This window comes from Clupea harengus, chromosome 12 (assembly GCF_900700415.2).
Source record: "Clupea harengus chromosome 12, Ch_v2.0.2, whole genome shotgun sequence".
In the NCBI taxonomy this organism is placed as follows: domain Eukaryota; kingdom Metazoa; phylum Chordata; class Actinopteri; order Clupeiformes; family Clupeidae; genus Clupea; species Clupea harengus.
Genome location: NC_045163.1, coordinates 98,531 through 120,420, shown reverse-complemented (window position 1 = coordinate 120,420; position 21,890 = coordinate 98,531). Strand labels below are relative to the sequence as shown.

At 39.4% G+C, this 21,890-nt stretch overlaps 1 protein-coding gene across 7 annotated transcripts in view; it reads right to left on the bottom strand.

The window, feature by feature from the left end:
- Positions 1 to 21,890, bottom strand: part of LOC105902445 (transcription factor TFIIIB component B'' homolog) — a 60,692-nt gene that overhangs the window by 19,085 nt on the left and 19,717 nt on the right. For all 7 annotated transcript variants that reach the window (XM_031577960.2, XM_031577959.2, XM_012830034.3 and 4 more), the window contains 10 exons: positions 20,015 to 20,148; positions 18,613 to 18,707; positions 18,442 to 18,496; positions 18,018 to 18,161; positions 17,710 to 17,907; positions 17,527 to 17,593; positions 17,229 to 17,445; positions 9,823 to 9,902; positions 4,833 to 5,190; positions 666 to 702 (listed from right to left, as the gene is read on the bottom strand). In XM_031577960.2, the coding sequence (XP_031433820.1) occupies positions 666 to 702; positions 4,833 to 5,190; positions 9,823 to 9,902; positions 17,229 to 17,445; positions 17,527 to 17,593; positions 17,710 to 17,907; positions 18,018 to 18,161; positions 18,442 to 18,496; positions 18,613 to 18,707; positions 20,015 to 20,148 (1,385 nt within the window). The remainder of the gene's footprint in view (positions 1 to 665; positions 703 to 4,832; positions 5,191 to 9,822; positions 9,903 to 17,228; positions 17,446 to 17,526; positions 17,594 to 17,709; positions 17,908 to 18,017; positions 18,162 to 18,441; positions 18,497 to 18,612; positions 18,708 to 20,014; positions 20,149 to 21,890) is intronic.

Here is a 21,890-nt window from a genome sequence, read left to right as displayed (position 1 = left end):
CTGTATTTTATTATTACTATTTTATCAATAAAGGCATTTGTGAGATTCTTTTTTTTCCATACTACTATTACTACAGGAGTATCCAGATACAAGTCATACATATTCACGGGAAACAACTCCATATAAATTAACAATTAAACTGCATCAGTTTTTTTTACGAAAAATATATACAAGAGCATTGTGACAGGGGAACAAAGCAGTGGAGTATCTGTGGTGTTGAAGTGGAGGCAATTCAGGACATACTATTGTCACAACTGTGTTAACCTGATGATTTTAGGTGTGATTATAGGTCAGTGTTGTTGTTTATTTTTAGCTAATGTCAGAAGATTGATCACAAGTAAGTGTCACACGCATGCTACATTAGCCCATACACACACACACACACACACACACGCTAAATTAACACATTAACACACACACATTCTAAATTAACACACACACATGCTAAATTAGCCCATACACACACACACACACACACACACACATTCTAAATTAGCACACACACACACACATGCTAAATTAACACACACACATTCTAAATTAGCACACACACACACACATGCTAAATTAAAACACACACATTCTGAATTAGCACACACACACACATGCTAAATTAGCATATGCTAAGTGTGTGCTGTGCATAACACTGAGTAAATCAGACATACCTTCAAGGTTCTCTGGAGCAATAAAGTCAATAACACCCTAAAAACAGACAAATGTACGGGTCAGTATTCAAAGCTCCAACAAAGCAAAACACAAACTGACATCAATTCCTACACTTCATCGTGAGGCCAGAAGGCATGCAACCCTTCTTTGAGTGAGCCACAATGCATAGATCAGGGATACAAACAGGAGAAGGATAAAAAACACATTGTGTCACAACATTGCGTAGACAAACAAAACCCAGTACAATGCTCTCAGTGTGCGTGGGAGGGGGGCAAATAGTTGAAATATTGAAATAGTTAATGCGCCAGATTCTTTAGATTATAAGCTGCAAAATGGTGTTCATTTGATTTAAAAATGTTCTCCATTTTAATTTTGCATATCACCGCCAAACTTCTAAGAAGATGAATTTGAGAAAATGGCCTTCAAAGTTTCTGCTCAGTTCCCATTCAAAAGTCCATAGTAATGGCAGGAGGGAGGTTTCTGAAAAGTACCAAATCTGGTTCATAGAGACATTTCGTCATTGCCGCCAAAATGAGCACTAGAGACTCTAGATGAGACTCTAGAAACTCCAGCCAGTAATGATTTGTTTTTAAGAGGTAAGACATTGTTAGAAAGGTGGAAATAAAGAGAAATCCATTTGGAAATGGAATCCGCTGGATGGAATAAAAGAGTCTCTTGATAACCCATCCATTAGCAAAGAGTTTTTCATCAGACAACAATATGGTAAACTAGCAGTCGTTATCGGGTCAAAATATGGCGCAAGAACATGCATAGAAACACCCAATGTGACTCCTATAACTAACACACACACACACACACCCACACCCACACCCACACCCACCCAATGTGACTCTTATAACACACACACACACCCACACACACCCAATGTGACTCTTATAACACACACACACACACACACACACCCAATGTGACTCTTATAACACACACACACACACCCACACACACCCAATGTGACTCTTATAACACACACACACACACACACACACACACACACACACTCAATGTGACTCTTATATAAACACACACACACACACACACACACACACACACACACACACACACACACACACACACACACACACAATGTGACTCCTATAACACACACACACACACACACAATGTGACTCCTATAACACACACACACACACACACACACACACACACACACCCAATGTGACTCTTATAACACACACACACACACACACACACACACACACACCCAATGTGACTCTTATATAAACACACACACACACACCCAATGTGACTCTTATAACACACACACACACACACACACACACACACACACACACCCAATGTGACTCTTATATAAACACACACACACACACACACACACACACAATGTGACTCCTATAACACACACACACACACACACACACAATGTGACTCCTATAACACACACACACACACACACACACACACACCCAATGTGACTCTTATAACACACACACACACACACACACACACCCAATGTGACTCTTATAACACACACACACACCCAATGTGACTCTTATATAAACACACACACACACACACAATGTGACTCCTATAACACACACACACACACACACACACACACACACACACACACACACACCCAATGTGACTCCTATAACACACACACACACACACACACACATCCACACACACACACACCCAATGTGACTCATATAACACACACACACACACACACACACCCAGTGTGACTCCTATAACACACACACACACACACACACACACACACACACACACACACACACACCCAGTGTGACTCTTATATAAACACACACACACACCCAATGTGACTCTTATAACACACACACACACACACACACACACACCCAATGTGACTCTTATATAAACACACACACACACACACACACACACACAATGTGACTCCTATAACACACACACACACACACACACAATGTGACTCCTATAACACACACACACACACACACACACACACACACACACACCCAATGTGACTCTTATAACACACACACACACACACCCAATGTGACTCTTATATAAACACACACACACACACACACAATGTGACTCCTATAACACACACACACACACACACACACACACATCCACACACACACACACCCAATGTGACTCCTATAACACACACACACACACACACACCCAGTGTGACTCCTATAACACACACACACACACACACACACACACACACACACCCAGTGTGACTCTTATATAAACACACACACACACACACACCCAATGTGACTCCTATAACACACACACACCCAATGTGACTCTTATAACACACACACACACACACCCAATGTGACTCTTATATAAACACACACACACACACACACACACACACACACACACACACACACACACAATGTGACTCCTATAACACACACACACACACAGACACAATGTGACTCCTATAACACACACACACACCCAATGTGACTCTTATAACACACACACACACACACCCAATGTGACTCTTATATAAACATAAACACACACACACACACACACACACACACGCCCAATGTGACTCCTATAACACACACACACACATCCACACACACACACACCCAATGTGACTCCTATAACACACACACACACACACACCCAATGTGACTCCTATAACACACACACACACACACACCCAGTGTGACTCTTATATAAACACACACACACACACACACCCAATGTGACTCCTATAACACACACACACACACACACACACACACACACACACACACACACACACACACACACACACACACACACACCCAATGTGACTCATATAAACACACACACACCCACACACACACCCACACACACACACACACCCACACACACACCCACACACACACCCACACACACACCCCCAATGTTTTATATGTGCAATATGTTTAGTTACTCCCCAGCCTCCTTTAGTGGTCATAATACTTGTAACAAATATAGGTTATTGACTAGTCTGTAGGCAGAGATAAATGTACTTAAATTGTGCCTCCACAATGTGGATTAAAATAGCTAGTTAGCATGAACTCCCCGTAGCAAGACCACAGAGTCACGGTCAAGCGGGGGACTTAGAAATACGAGTGTGTGCTGCGGACCTCGATTTATGTTGGATTATAGGTTCTCCCCCATTAGCAACACTGGTACTGACGATTAAGTCCTTCTACCTCTTCTCTATCTCCCTCTATATCGTGTGGTGTCATGTTTCTGATGAAGTGGCTGTATTACTAGTTCTTCTCTCTGGACTATATCCTTCCTTGGTCCAGATGTTATGACTTAATTGAGTAAAATTAAAACATCTAGATCTACTTAAGACAGTACTGCAACAAACTTAATGTTACTGAAATTGACCTAGCATTAAATGATACATAAAATGTAATCGTGGGAGCAGCGATTTGCTACAAACCTCTGCTCCACCATACCTCCCCCTCAAAAAGCGAATTTTGCTGAAAGGTGAGTTTGAGTTTGCATCCGTCTGCCATAAACTGACAAATAGTTGTTATATAACCGTACCATGTCCTCTCATGATGTCAATAAACATTTTATGCTGATTATAAAAAACATTCCTTTAAAATGTAATTTTCACAATCACACTTTTCAGTAATGTACATTTACTATACATTTTACAGATATACTACTTACTTGACAGTGTAGTGTGGAGGTGAATTTAGTTGTGTTTATCACACACAAATGTTAGTGTGATCATGTGATATGTGGATCCCTTTGAGGGGAAACAATCTATGACGCAATGATAGTCTGTAACAGGCCATAGTTTTACACCATCAGTTAGTTCTCCACTCTACAAATAGAATTATCAGTTAGTTCTCCACTCTACAAATAGAATTATCAGTTAGTTCTCCACTCTACACATAGAATTATCAGTTAGTTCTCCACTCTACAAATAGAATTATCAGTTAGTTCTCCACTCTACAAATAGAATTATCAGTTAGTTCTCCACTCTAATAGAATTATCAGTTAGTTCTCCACTCTACAAATAGAATTATCAGTTAGTTCTCCACTCTAATAGAATTATCAGTTAGTTCTCCACTCTACAAATAGAATTATCAGTTAGTTCTCCACTCTACCAATAGAGGGAAACAAATATTCCTCACCTCCTCCACAGTCTCCTCGACGACCGCATGTACAGGCAGAGGAGAGCGCAGACCCACTGGCACAAAAGCGGGCACCTGGTTCTGGTCCTCAGGGTTTGTGGGATCGTCGCAATCTTGCAAAGCTTCAGGCTCTTGTATCTCTGCCTCTTGTATTTCCATGTCCTCCTCGGAGACTGACGCTCGGAGGGTAACAAGCCCAGTCCGTTTTTTTTGGCCGCCATACAAGATGGCTGCTGGCTTGCTCCGTTTTGTAACATTAAGTGGAGAATCATTGGAGTCTGTGAGAGTGTCACCTATTATTTCTGCGGACCTCTCCTTTGGCACCTGTGGCCGAGGTAGTTTCAGTAGCCTCTTCGATCTGAGGGATACAAAAAGAGATTTGAGCGCCACCTAATTTTTCTCAGGAACACTTGAAAGACCGCTATTCAATTTGACAGTTTGAGACATTGGTCATGAAAACAATTGAAATAATCATCGAGACACATGCAAATATGACCATCCAAATTGAGGAAATGTTAACGCGTTCATCTTGACCTTTTATGCTAAATAAAAATCCACTCAAAAATACAATATTCTAATGATGAATTCTCAACAGAAGGTCACAAATATTATTACCTGGTACCTGTTCCATTCAAAATGTATTTGGTCATTATTTATTGTCCACCAGGGATGAACTATGCAGTATTGTGGATATACAGGAAATATTGCGGTCTTCAATTTTAGTGGATGAGTATTCATGTCATTCAGGCAAATGAATATTCATGTCACCAAGGATAAGTAGTAGACAGTCTGTTTGCCCAGGCTTCCTTTAATCTTAAACAGGAATCAGAAGGGGACAGTCTTTTTGTCCAGGCTTCATTTAATCTTAAACAGGAATCAGAAGTGGACAGTCTGTTTGTCCAGGCTTCATTTAATCTTAAACAGGAATCAGAAGTGGACAGTCTGTTTGTCCAGGCTTCATTTAATCTTAAACAGGGATAAGTAAGAGACAGTCTTTTTGCCCAGGCTTCCTTTAATCTTAAACAGGGATAAATAAGAGACAGTCTGTTTGTCCAGGCTTCATTTAATCTTAAACAGGGATAAGTAAGAGACAGTCTTTTTGTCCAGGCTTCCTTTAATCTTAAACAGGTGTGCAGCCCTCCTACTCATAAGGATCTCCACCATATTGTGTTGCCTAACTGCCTTGAAGACCCAACTCTTCAGAGAGCACTTCCCGTCCTAACTGGCACTTCGACTAGTGCGTAACTTGCAATTACAGCAGTTACATTTCTGCACTTCTTTCTTTCTTTTTATTTCATTTTGTTATATTTCTTATGTAAAGTAGTATTTATTTATTGTTACACCAGGTTCTATTGCTCGTAGCTTAAATATTCTCTCCCTTGTACGTCGCTTTGGACAAAAGCGTCTGCTAAATGACTAAATGTAAATGTAATGTAAATGTACCAAAGACTGCAAATGATACAACATATGCTAATGGAGAAACCGGACCAAATGATACATCATATGCTAATGGAGAAAATGGACCAAATGAAAGAGATAAGTCTTATATTTCAATAAATGCAATTAGTATGCATTAACTTGAGTGTGCACTTAAGGGGCAAGCTGCCACATTGGATTATTAAGCAAATAAGAAGACAGAATACATTTTAAATGTAGATTTATTTCTATTTTATATCTCAACTCAAAACTGAACTCAACACCTCAAGTTAACATAAAACCAACCAATCATTTCTAAAATGTTAACAAAATTGCCAAATCATGCCCATCAGTAAAACTAACGATGAAAGGCTGAATCTAAGACAAAAACCTGTGATTTGCAAACATTATTCATAATTCTGGTAAAACATAAAGTGTGTCTCCTGAGGTAACTACATGCAGCATGGCATAACTGCTGGATCTCACACATTGAACCCAAGTCTCCTTTGGCCGGCTGTTTTGAAAATAGTTCCCACTAGTTCCCAGGCAGAAACACTTGTTGTCATCTGATGATGAGTCATTTGTATGTTTAATGTAATGTAATGTTTAATGCATGCTTTTTTGCACCATTTTTCCTTCCCACTATCTGACATGGTGTAATACTTTTGAGAATTGAACTTTAAACAGTAGTTCCAAAGTCACATTTATTTGTTGGAATTCTGTAGAAGTAGTATGCATGTCCAATTAGTTTTTTTCTCTAAAATCCCGATCAAATTATCATTCTGTGGAAAGTAGATATGTACTTCTGCTGGAGTACGTGCAAAAACACACTGAACCACAGTGACAAACTGTTTTGGTCACTTGAAATGATTCCAGTGTTCATTTTGTCAATTCAAATGTTGATGAAAACGGTTTGTCAACTAACTTTTTCCCCCCATGACTAAAACGTAATGCTGACAAGACGTACATGAATCTTTAAAAAATGAAGACGTCAAATAACTGTACTTCTTTTTCTGTTGACGAGATAAGAGCGACAAAAAAAAACTTCAAGCACCGACAGAATTTAGACTTCAAAATGACATTCATTAACAAGGCAAAACATTATATTACGCCTGCGTGCTATGGGACTATGGTGTCCTGTTCATACCTTCTCTTCCCACCTGTGATTCGGATGAGTGTAGTCGGTCGATACATTTACTGCATTTTATTATGCATCAAAATAGGCATATGACAAAGGAAACTAAAATATAGTGAGTGTAAAATTAAGATTGTTTTCAATGGCTAAATCTGACAAAAATGAATTAGCTGTCAAAATGAACACTGGGTTATGGGTATGCTATAATAATGCTTAAGGTCTTGGGTATGCTATAAGCATAAAAGCTCTTAATCGCATAGTTCATAGGAACAAATAAATTACCATCTAACATTTATAATATAAAATTTCATTGTAGTATCAAAGGCATCGTTGCCTAAAGGCCTTGAACTATGTATATGCCGAGAGAAACCAGGATTTTTCAACCTGGGCCCTATTTTTAGATCTTTTTAGGTACATTTTTTTTAACTATACGATGGAATCCTATGAGGCAAACCAGCGCGAAAAGTAAACGGCTCGTAAATGTTATTATAAGGGTCTGACAACATGGAAAGGATCCCTACAGAGATACACCTGCATCTGTTTACCTCAATAACTGATCCCTACAGAGATACACCTGCATCTGTGTACCTCAATAACTGATCCCTACAGAGATACACCTGCATCTGTGTACCTCAATAACTGATCCCTACAGAGATACACCTGCATCTGTGTACCTCAATAACTGATCCCTACAGAGATACACCTGCATCTGTTTACCTCAATAACTGGAAAGAAACTAGAAAAGGACTAGTTTGTACAGTCAGGGCCTCATTTACTAACATTGCGACCGCAGCTTAATCTGCGCCTTTGCCAAACCGCAAATAACGCACGGTATTTTGCATCCTATTTATCAAACAAGAACATCGTCGCGTCATCTGCGCCTAACACCGCCCATTAGTGTTATTTAGCGCTCCGCTAAAATAGGGAAGAAAGAGCCTACGTGTTCCACCATGGATGATGAGCTAAAATTAAAATTGGAGCTTTTGGTTCACGAGGTTACAGCAAACTAACCCAGGTAAATATATAAACTCATAAATATTTCTCCCAGTTTAGCCCTTCCGTCCACATTAAAAGTTGTGATCACTTTGAATTCAAGACTGTATTTTATTGGTGAGCTGATTTGGGGAAATTCAACTTTTCAGCGAACATTGAGTTTCTGGGTTGCTATGGTTACCCCTCAGGGTGCCTGTGCAGCTTCATATTAACGAGTTTATGTTCACAAGTTCATATTCACACATATTAACATGAGTTAATCACACACAGGCAACTGCAAACTGTTAATATGGTTCCCTAAGCTAGAGATAGCTAGGATAGTTAACAGCCAGGTTAACTGCTCCATAGCATCCCGTTAAATAGTCTGGTAGGAATACACGACACCCCTTACTTTAAAACGACGCATTCCAACACTGAAAACCAGGCTTTTCAAAAATGCTGCCCTAGGCAGATACATTTGAAAACTGGAGTTGTAGCGTGGACAGGGCAGGGACAACTGAAATTTTCAGACGTTCGGTTTGCTTGAACTATGGGTGAAAATACGGTTTAAAGTAAACCACACAATGACCGGCAATTCTGGGTAAAGCGTGGCCGAACAGCTAGCTGGTGAGACAATTTTGTATATGCCTATATTAAATGATATATCAAAAATAAAGATTTAAAAAAAAATAAAAATTTCTGATGTTCGTATTTTTCAAATTTCTCGCAGGCACATAGTTTTCATTTAGCAGCTGATATGTCATGCTGAAACACCTCTTGTTTCGTTACTAATAGGGTACATAATTAGGCGCACTTTACGCATCTCCTCCCATCTCTTTGCGACGAACACCCACTTTCCCTTATACACTCCCAGCAGCGGTAATCTAAAGTGCGACACCTTTGATAAATACGGTTTTAGGTTTTTACCCGCTATTTTACGCCTGAAACAGTCCTGTTAGTAAATGAGGCCCACAGTGTTTTACACCTCTCTTATTCTGGTCCCTGATGTAGCACCCCATTCAGGGCCTGTGGCCGACGGGCACTCAAGGAGAGCTCCTCCCTTTGATAATCCACCCTTTAGGGATCTAGGGCCCAGTTTGGATAATCCCAAAGTTTCCCTTTTAAATCAGAATTTTGTGTGTTTCGTTGGAGAAGGCAAACAAGAACATGGACTACATGACTACAAAAAGAAATGTGAAGATTAGTGCTATGTGGAGATATTATTGTTTTTGTAACATTTTAAACATGGTAAAGCTATTTTATTGAATCGAGAATTCTGAATGTAACTAAAGGAGATGGGGGGAGGGGGTCATCTGTGATTTTATGAAGAGTCATGCACTGCTTTAGAAAAAGGACCACACTCACTGCTCTTCATCAAACAAATCAATCAGATACATAACCTCAGTACCGATGGAATCTTCAGCTCAGGCCATAATATCTATGAATTTTGCACAAAGGATAACGCACCTGCTGGGCTTGCTGGGCAATTCCTCATTCGCTTCAACATCCTGCTTCTTGCGTTTTCTTGCTCTTGGAGTTGAGGATGTCTTAAAAAGAAAATGAATAGCGTTAAGTTTTCATTTTCCCAGAGACCATCATTTGTAAGAGACCTACATCTTTATTAATCTTAATTAGTAAGACCACCAAGAGGATATGACTTTCATGAAAACTCTTTTCGATTCAATACCTTTAACCATCAAATTACTTATAGTCAAGACATTGAAAGGGTAATGATTTCCTCTCAAAATAACGATGTTGTGATTGAGACTTTGCTTTCATCAGAGCAGAAATGTCACGTTCTTTGGATTGCCCAGATGAGCGCTTTCGCACAATATCGTCGCGCTGCTTTCACAACAGCTCAACGGAGTTGAGATTCTGTGACAGTGCTAGATATAAAGTGAGAAGATAAAGTTAGAATATTAGGGATTTATGATAACGAGAAGATAAAGTTAGAATATTAGGGATTTATGGTAACGAGAAGATAAAGTTAGAATATTAGGTCGGCTATTTGAGTTGCAGCGCTGATAAGCTATTGAACCATGTTGCCTATTTATGGGCTACAATGCTACATCATACACATTTGCCACTTTGAAAGCTAAGCAACTGAGCATTTGTTTGACACTTGTGGATGAAAAGAGCTGCTTTGATACAATATAGCTGACTGCAAAATATAGCTAACGTTAATGATACGGTTTTTACTATATCATAGGCATTTTGTACCGATGGCTCATGGGCTATTTTCCGTACAAACAAAGAAATGTGGATGAAACCTAAAATAATTTGAGATTCTACTTGTGTCTGTAAGACAATAGGCAAAGCGCCCTTTTTATGATTGTTTTCATGTAGTTTAATTTAGTGGTTACTAAACTTCTAGAAGTTTGGGGTGACACTGTTTCTTTTGAAAGTCAGTGGTTTATCATGCAAATGGATGAGATAGGAGTTAGGTAGGTAAGTAAGGCAAGTCCCCACTGTCAAAGGTAATGCGGAAATCATTCTGGAATGTCCTTTTGGCCCGCTCTGCAAAGTAAGTGTGAATTGTAGTAAAACTAGCGGGAGTAAGGGCCTTTTTTTACAGTCTTTTGAAATGACTGTAGTCCAAATCCAAACATGTAATAATTCAAATTGCAATGCATAAAAAGATGCCATTCAATTGCATTCCTCAAAAATACAATGTGAAAACAACCATAAAACGAACAATAAAAGTTGACAGTCCACAGAATGGGATGTATTATAATGATAATATAGAAAAAAAAAAGTTGATATGCTGCGCTAACAGCCTTAAATAATCAGTATATACGCGGAATGTCTAAGATAATAGATTTTTATGATCGTTTCTATAGTGATGGTTCTATGTGATCGTTTCTACAGCCATAAAAGGGGAAAATGGTTTGCATGCAGAAAATAAATTGCTGATACAACTGGCTGCAATATCTATAATCTAGTCTGCTCTATACATGCGGGCACCATTATGAAGTTGACTATGCTAAAATAATCTAGAGTCTAGAACTAGAAATGTGCTTTTTTTGTTGGTTTTGATTTGATTTCTAGAATTAGCTTTGATATTTTCAGCAGAGGAAGTCACGCAGTGTGTAGGGTGGAACCGCTGACATGAAGTGCATCTATTTAGTTGTTTTATTTTATTTAAAACAAAAACTAGCAAGGTAACTAGGTTAAAAAAAAACTTGCAAAAACCTAAAGCAACCTAAACCTGGGTGGATAGTGGGATAGACAGTTGTGTTTTCAGTCCTTCACATGACCATATACGATCTAAAATGAATTTTGAAGATGATAGCTAACAATAGTTGCCTATAGAAACATAGGCTAACTCCAAAACTGGCAAATTGTTGTAAACTGTTGCTTTCACATTCAAAGATGAATTATTAGTACAAATAAATACTCTTAGATCTCATACACGCGAGGAGGAGGAGCCTCTTCAGAAATGTGGCAGGCATGTGTTCTATGTACTTCTGATGCAACAGAAACTGATAAAGAGTATAATAATAATAATAATAATAATAATAATACAACTTTATTTATATAGCACCTTTCATGCAAAAGAATGCAGCTCAAAGTGCTTTACAGCAAATACATAATATGCACAAAGAAATTACATGCACATAAAAATAGACATCAAAGAAACATAACTCAGATATAGTGCAAAAAAAATTAAATTATAATTATAGAGATATATTTAATCTAACCCCTTAATATCACCAGTAGAGATTTAAATGAATTAAATTAATTAAATTAAAAGTATATATATATATATATATATATATAGTGCGAAGTGGTAGCTAGTTAAAGGCTAATGTGAAGAGGTACGTTTTAATTGACAAATGCACCATGCTTGGAGATTTGAACTAACAAAATAGGGCCTGGGTAAACCGAGACGCAGTGCGATTGCAAGTAGGCCTACTACCACCAGAGTAAAAATAAGGCATATCAAGGAGCAGCACTGTTGTCCCCAGCAAAGGACATTTCTAGGCTTGATTCACAGATCTGGGCTTTCTGGATGGAGCTTGCAGATCAAATCAACTGCAATGTTTTTATTGTGTTCACCACCCTCTTCAAGGTAATCTCCATTGAGCAATAACACACACACACTTACTCACACAGTACAGTTAACCTCTTGAGCACTAACACACACACTAACTCACACAGTACAGTTAACCTCTTGAGCACTAACACTAACTCACACACTAACTCACACAGTACAGTTAACCTCTTGAGCACTAACTCACACAGTACAGTTAACCTCTTGAGCACTAACACACACACTAACTCACACAGTACAGTTAACCTCTTGAGCACTAACACTAACTCACACACTAACTCACACAGTACAGTTAACCTCTTGAGCACTAACACTAACACACACACTAACTCACACAGTACAGTTAACCTCTTGGGCACTAACTCACACACTAACTCACACACTAACGCACACAGTACAGGTAACCTCTTGAGCACTAACACACACAGTACAGTTAACCTCTTGAGCACTAACACACACACTAACTCACACACTAACGCACACAGTACAGTTAACCTCTTGAGCACTAACACTAACTCACACACTAACTCACACAGTACAGTTAACCTCTTGGGCACTAACTCACACACTAACTCACACACTAACGCACACAGTACAGGTAACCTCTTGAGCACTAACACACACAGTACAGTTAACCTCTTGAGCACTAACACACACACTAACTCACACACTAACGCACACAGTACAGTTAACCTCTTGTGCACTAACACTAACTCACACACTAACTCACACACTAACTCACACAGTACAGTTAACCTCTTGTGCACTAACACACACACTAACACACACACTAACACACACACTAACACTAACTCACACAGTACAGTTAACCTCTTGAGCACTAACACACACACTAACACACACAGTACAGTTCACCTCTTGAGCACTAACACGAACTCACACACTAACACACACACTAACACACACACTAACACTAACTCACACAGTACAGTTAACCTCTTGAGCACTAACACACACAGTACAGTTAACCTCTTGAGCACTAACACGAACTCACACACTAACTCACGCAATAACTCACACAGTACAGTTAACCTCTTGGGCACTAACACACACACTAAAGGTGCCAGTATGGTACTCAGACTCCGTTACGGATGGGCGGGCGGACGGATAGGACGGTTTTTTGACAAAGACACGTTGCTTTGCAACGTCTTTGTAAGTTAGAATTCGTCGTTGTTTATCTCCCTCCTCCCATCACACGTGTGAACCTCCTACCAGCTGTCACTAGTCAGACGATAAGTGCAGCAGGTGTAGTCACATGATATTATATTTAAGAGTGTGTCTAATGCTATATAACCACCTGAAAGGGCAAACTTATCTCTATCATGGTAGGTATTATTTGTGGGGGAAATAGTAGCACTCTATAACAAAATGATATGCTTATCTTATATACACTATTAAAACTATTAAAAAACGATTCCCTGAAATGAATACGTTCTTATTTTCTTTGGTATTTTTGTCATATTCAGATTTGCAATGATGATTGCTGGGTAATATGTATGTTGTGGTCCAATGTCAAGTCTCTATTTTATCATGTGACGAGACGATGGTATAGCTAGTTTAGGCACAGCATCTGAACGTCAAGACCGACAAGCTGACAGTGTTGTTCAGTTCAAACAAGTAAACATGAATAGTTCACGTTCATAGTTCACCATTTAAATTCTGAACGAGTTCATAGTTCAGTTCAGTTCATAGTTTTAGAGTGGAAAGTGAGAATGAAAGACTTCACTTGTTTTTTATAGAAAACTTTATCCATCACTACCCTTTGCCTTAAACTAAACTTCATGTGTATCAATTACTAAAATAATAATATTTTTTTTATTATTATTGCAACCACCCTGTCAATTTCCCCCTACCACAGCGTTTCTCGAAGTATGGGGAGAGCCCAACTGGTGGGTCGCAGAGACGTGACAGGTGGGGGCAAATGTGGATGAGCAGGATATTTTCCTGTTGCAATGTCTTCCTTTATAGACAGTAACGATAATAGACCCCCATCGCACTAAACAACCACACTCAAACAAAGAAATATTGTATTGTTAGAAACAATAGCAGGGCAGAGCATACGGATAATCCATAATCAGCATCTTGGCAAATTGAGAGACTGCGGCCTGCGCGATAAAGCATTCCATATTTAAAACATCTTAATAAGTAGTAAAGTCAACTTGTCTGCTTCACATGATGGAGAAGTTTGTTTATTGACACATATTTTAAGGACGGCCACAGCGCGTTAAAACAAAGTGTTTATAAGTTACATTATTCAAAGGTGGAAGGTTGGTCAGTAATCAGTCTAGAGAGATAACTGAACAAAACTCTACTCCCTTGCCTCACGGGTGCAATACCATATGCCGTTTAATCATATTTGATAGAATGAAGGACAAATTAGTTGTGAATAATATCACCGAGTTTGAAAGGTATTGGTCCGGTAATAGCCGCGTGACAGCTGTGTGTTTTCTGTGTGTTTTAAGCAAATACAATGTGTGTGCGCCGAGTTGCGTAGAGGCCGAGAGCGGTATTGCAGAAAAATTATAACTTGCAGCATATTGAAAAAAAGAACTCCATTTTTTGGAGCTGTGAACTTAGTTCTAAATTTTGAATTATAAACTATGAACTGAACTAGTTCATTCTAAAATTTGTGAACTATGAACTGAACTAGTTCATGTAGAAAGTGAACTTTCCCAACACTGGAACATGTTTGCTTCATATAATGCAGAAGTTCGTTATTGAGAGTAAATTAAATCACTTTGTGCACTTAACGTTTAAAAAAAAAAAAAGAAACTGTCATCTGGAGAGTTTAAAACGACACTTAATGAGGGGAAATGTACTGTATGGAGATATTTCTGTCGGAAGGCATCATAGTCCATGCTGATTCTAATGAGGCTGTTTGATATGTCCAATGTAAGAAGTGTGAAGCTTTAATGAAATATGATTGATGCCATCCTCTTTCTCCACAACAACATGGATTAAACCTCGATGGTTGGACTATGTAGATAGTTTTATAACGAATGTGGGCGTGTACTTTCAAGAAAAAAAACTGATCTTCAATGGTAAGACTTGTTTTATTCGTGCCTCTTCTGGTGTAGCATATAACGTGAGTTTTATTTAGGCATATACAGATGCCTAGCGTGTGTAATGTGTAGGCCATTTCATTCCGATCTTGCAATGTGAATAATTTTATTTCAATATGCTTATCTCCCTCTTGTGCGCGCTTGTGCGTTTAACGGGGCTTGTTTGTATGAGCGACTAAATATTTTACTTGCTGTCGGGCTCAGGTCGGGCGTTTTTTGAGAATAAAACAACTTCACATTTAGAATAACAGCCTTCTTCCTGTTACGGGAATTTGTTTGTGTCCTAGCTGTCACAACGTGATTACAGGCAGCAAATGCATCATAAAACAAGTTTAAAAGAAATGAACTGTATGGAGATATTTCTGTCGGATGGCATCATAGTCGATGCAGATTCTAATGAGGCTGTTGGCAGGGGCGGAGATCCCATTTCATTGTAGGGGGGGACAATACATGGTCAAATTTCAGAGAGCACTAACACACACACTAACTCTCACACAGTACAGTTAACCTCTTGAGCACTAACACACACACTAACACACACACACACACACACACACACACACTAACTCACACAGTACAGTTAACCTCTTGAGCACTAACACACACACTAACTCACACACAGTACAGTTAACCTCTTGAGCACTAAAACACACAGTACAGTTAACCTCTTGGGCACTAACTCACACACTAACTCACACACTAACACACACACTAACACACACACAGTACAGTTAACCTCTTGAGCACTAACACTAACACACACACTAACACACACAGTACAGTTAACCTCTTGTGCCCTAACTCGTCTTTTCCGCGTACCGTAATTTCCGGACTATTGAGCGCACCTGAATATAAGCCTCACCCACTGAATTTAAAAAAAAAAAAAAAAAAAAAAAATGAACTGTACACAGGCTAAAATGAATATCAAAAGTAATACAATAGTGATGCATATTATTAGTTTTGCCAGTTACGATAAGTGCACTGTTGCTTTAAGAGAGCACAGTTGCAAGAGTCAATCATTAGCTAGAACGTTAGATTGAAGACAGCGAGATAGAAGAAAGACGCTAGTTTGAAACCTGTGAGCTAAAGAACTTGAAACGACTGGATTTGTATTGTTGTAAACTGTTTTGAGTTGTGTTCTGTCTACGCCGGTAGACTGTGGTTATTTTGACATTAGTTAAGTTATTGAGAGATACTGAGAAATCACGTGGAACTAAGCATCCATGCGGCTGCATCCATGCTAGCATCCTAGCTCCACAAAGCCACCGGTCACAGGTATCATAATCCATAAATTAGCGGCGTCATTGTTTAAGCCGCGAGGTTCAAAGCGTGGGGAAAAAGTAGCGGCTTATAGTCCGGAAATTACGGTATATATGCATCCCCATTTCCTCTCACACGTTGGCACTTCATACACTTCAGGCCCTGGGCTCTGTAAAGCGCCTTGAGACAATTTGATTGTTTTGGTGCTATGTAAATAAAATTGAACTGAATTGAATACACTATATAACACTTTGGAGAGAGAAAAAAAACTTTAGTCTACCAATCACGGGTTGCAGAGCCCGAGATAAGCGCCCTAGCTTAGCCTATCTACAGGCTAATTGTCATACCACAGCAAAGCACCGCACATCATCCCCAGAGGGTTAATTATGCAATTCATGCCAAGAAATGGACTGGTCTGCAAATGCAAATCCCTCCCTGTGCCTTTTTTCATTTCAAAGGACTCATTTTTTTTTTACCTCGGATCTTCTGGTCATCTGGGACGATGCTTCCTCAGTCTCCTCAGTGGCACAATCTCCGTTTTGGGCATTCTGTGATGTTCGGTGCACAGCTTTTCCGGAGCGCCTCGGATGAGGTTTCGAGAGCTCTCCCTGCTGCTCAAGGTCACAGGCCAGCTGGGTGGGTCTCATCATCGAGTCTCTCCTGTCATCCATCAGCGTTGCAGCAATCTCAGCCCTTGATTGATGAATAGGTTTTATATTAATCGACCACATACATCAATGTACTGTGCCCTACCAAAGTTCATAAGTGTCTTACCCATCATCGAGTGAGCTCTCATCACCAGCTGGTCTGCCGGGGTCCTCAGCCGCGACCTCACAGGATTCTAAGAGGGTTGATGTAAAATTAATAGGGTTTTCTGAAAAGGGTTTCTGTTGTCCATTCATTTTTTTTTAAATAAATATGGCTATTGCATTTCATACATGGTTTTGATCAAGATACCTGCATCAGGTGTTGTTTGTTTGTCTCTCTTTGGAGAAAAATAACCTCCCTCTCCACTGTTTTTAGTTTTCTTGCTATTAACTGTTCCTAGTTCATTCACACGATCCTCATTTTCTTTTTCTCCCTCTGTAAAATCACCAATCAGGTCTTCCTCTGCAGAATCTTCAGTATCTGTGGCAGCCTTCGAGGTCTTTCTCGCTGCCGGGAAACAATGTCGTAAGACATGTGATGAAAAAATGAATGCATTGGACTCAAAACAGCTATATTGCGATTACACTGCAGGCTTCAATGACTCAATGCATTCGTACCTCTGGGTTTTTTCTTTTCTCTCCTCTGCTGCACTTTGGCTCCTAGGGAGGGTCTAACTCTATTCTTCTTCCTTCTCTCTTCATCAGCTAAGATCTTCTCAAGTAGCCCCGTGAAGAAGTCCAGATCCAGACGCCGTTTCTCTCCTAACACATGAATATACAAAGAAAGAACTAAAAGCTTCAGTGACAATGAATACCTAACAACAAAAAATATTTTTCATAACATTTGACACAGTGTTTGTGGAATATACTTTTTTTAGCATTTCAACACTACACCAAAAAACTGCCACTCAAGACAGTGTTAAATGGGATTATTGTTAAATAACGGGATAACATTGTGTATTGTATATGTATTGTAAACAGTTACATTGCACAAAATAAAATATCCTTCTATAATTGTTAAATGTTATATTGCAAGTCTTACGGAAGGCCTTGTCTATCCTCCAGGCGTTGGCACGTTCCTCTTTCTTGAACTTGTTCTGGACAGTAAAAGAATTCAACACACAGAGCCAAAACACCCAATACTCAGCCCACCAAAAATCAACACAAACTAAAAGATAAACCAAACTATGACCAAAAGATGATGAAGCCATACCTTAATCTCACAGCGAGCTCGGTGTGGAAACATTGAACCAATCATTGAGAAGTCTGTGCCTACCATACTGATGGCCAGGAAAAACATATCTGTCTCTGAATAACACATATAAGAAAAGGTTAACAAAACATATCTGACACAACACAGATGATTGGTTTATGAAACAGGGGTCAGGGGTCAGGGGTGTCACATGTGTGACACAACACAGATGATGGGTTTATGATGAAACAGGGGTCAGGGGTCACATGTCTGACACAACACAGATGATTGGTTTATGAAACAGGGGTCAGGGGTGGCATCAGCATCTCTAATCAATACAGATGATTGGTTTATGAAACAGGGGTCAGGGGTCACATCAGCATCTCTAGAGTTGGGAGTCAGCGATGAAGAGAAAAGTAAAATCACTTTTCGGCTGAATTTCCATTAAGAGCATCAGAAATCCTTTTTACAGTGGAATTTCTCCCGCATGACTTTGCTCATTTAAATAGCACCGTAAATGAAAGGGCGAGCATTTATACAGTCTTACCGGTGTTGTGACCATAGAAAGTAAATCACAACAAGTAATCGTTTTATCGGAAATAAAAAAACTTGTATGTCAATGCTGTCACCATGTTTGTATGATAATGTGGTAAAAAAAAGCTTTTAGCTAATATTCAACATAAAATTGACCTAATTGTACAGTGCATCACCAGTGAAACTCCTCACTCCAGAGAGTTTAACAAATGTCTTACCATTGCATTTCCTATCTTCTTATAACTTTTAAATTCTAAAAAGTAAGACTAGCCCTTGTAGTTTTGCTGTTCAGACTAGCTGTACTAGCGTGTACACATTTTTCATATTTTCATAGATTTTATAACACATAGTCTTTTATATAAGCCAATCTGTCCTTCCTTTGTCCTTACTCGATCACAGATGGTAAGAGCACAGTGTGTGAATGCTGTCTGAAGTAGCAGCTTGGGTGCACTACTATCACTTTGCTCTTTGCACTTTCATAACACACACACACACACACACACACACACACACACACACGCACAAGCACAAGACCACTATCTTGCACTACCCATCCTCTCAAGCACAAGAACATTATTTATATTTTTTGCACTATCCACACCAGCAGCACAAGATCACTTTCCTCCTGGACACAGACACTGTCAAAATCATTGCACATTACAATAGGGTTTCCTGTATCTGGAAACACTCTGTGTGAAAATGTTCTCCCTATGTGTATGTATATATGTTCTCCCTATGTGTATGTATATGTGATTTATGTATGTATGTATGTCGGTGAGGTGTATAAGTGTATATGTGTATAAGCTCGGGATTAATAAAGTATCCATCTATCTATCTATCTATAATATTGTGACTTGCTTACGAGGTCTACATGTCTACATCCGCTCACCTTGACTTGACCAGGGCTTAGTGTAGGTGCCCTTACGGAAACTGGAGTAGGTCGTGGTCGAGCCGCGCTCAAAGATGGGGTCTCTGTCCGCAGAAAGGTTTGGCCCCTTTTGGCGAAGTACCTCCACGGTCAAACTAGCAGGAGACGGAGGAAAGTAGACAGAGTCGGACAGAGTAGGGACTTTTCACACGAACAGCTCTAATGCGGTTTATCATGACCTACAGAGAGTCAGGCAGAGTAGGGACTTTCACACGGACAGCTCTAATGCGGTTTATCATGACCTACAGAGAGTCAGGCAGAGTAGGGACTTTCACACGGACAGCTCGAATGCGGTTTATCATGACCTACAGAGTCAGGCAGGCAGAGTAGGGACTTTTCACACGGACAGCTCTAATGCGGTTTATCATGACCTACAGAGCTGAAGGAACTCTAAGACATTTTGCTTTCAAATCACACAAGGAATTAATGAGTTTGCTCAATTGTTGCAACAACTAAATCTGGACATCTGTGACCCACAACAAGACAGACTCCTGGCAATTATTGATCCCTAAGAAAACAACAACACATGCGATCAGCAGTTTCTGAGATACTCAGACCAACCAGTCTGGCACCAACAACCATGCCACGTTCAAAGTCACTTAAATCACCTTTCTTCCCCTGACCCTCTTCTGATGCTCGGTTTGAACTTCAGCAGGTCAACCATGTCTACATGCCCAAATGCATCGAGTTACTGCCATGTGATTGGCTGATTAGATACAGTATTTGCATTAACGAGCAGTTGAACAGGTGTCCCTAATAAAGTGGCCGGGGAGTGTATATTGTTTTCAATCAATGAAGAATAATAGGCTGATCTTTCTACGCCAGATGGAATACCCCAAGTTTGGTGGAGTACCATTTTTTTTTCTAGTTTCAGAGTAATTTGTTTAAGTGCACGAGTCTGGTCAGTGTACCATGGGGCGAGTCTTTTCTGTTTTATTATTCTCTTCTTTTAGTGGTGCAACAGTGTCAAGGGTTGAGCGAAGCACACATGATGCCATCTGTTAGTAGGTCGATATGAGGTGGGGATGTGCTTAAGCCACTTTCAGTGTCAGGAGTAAGAGCAGAGGGAAGTGTGGCTGGTAGGTTTTGACATAAATTCTGTTGTAGTTTTGTCAGATAAACAACGGCTGTAATGGCTGTCGGTACATTTCTATGTATTTTGAGGTAGGACTATAGTGGTGGTCGATTTCTAATGCATGTTATAGTTGATTATGAATGCATATAATATTTCATGACAGTCCAGTCACAATGGTAATTATAAGCTATTGAAATGTTGGTCTCTCACAATTCTAGATTTGGGGGGCAAACGGTTCTATGTTGACAAGTCAACACTACATTTTAATAATACAGGACTAGAAACATGTAGAGCAACACTCTAAATAGTGGAACATTCTGGATTGTGGAGTTTTGCAAACCATGTGATCAGCAGACAGATGATGCACGGCCCTCAAGTTATCAGAAGAAGAAATAGAATCTTCATTTTGTCCCAAGTGGACAAAAATGTGTGCTTTGGGGGGAAAAAAGTAGCCCATAATTTAAAAAGTAATATAAAGTAATATACATAATTTCATGACTATATGCCATTCTCAAGGGTGCACTTGATTGGTTATTTGCTACCAGGTTTATACGAGTGATCAATTAGTATTTCAGGAAATAACAGCAAACTCAAAAGCATGCCACATTTGAACTTTCTTGTGTAAATAGGGAGAGATATTAGCTGCCATTGTTAGTTATAGTACCCCTTATTTGGGTCGTTTCACTCATTTTCTTCTCATTTCAGAGGAGATGGTATTTGGACTCTCAGTGCCAAAAACATTGCATGTTCAGTCATTGGTCA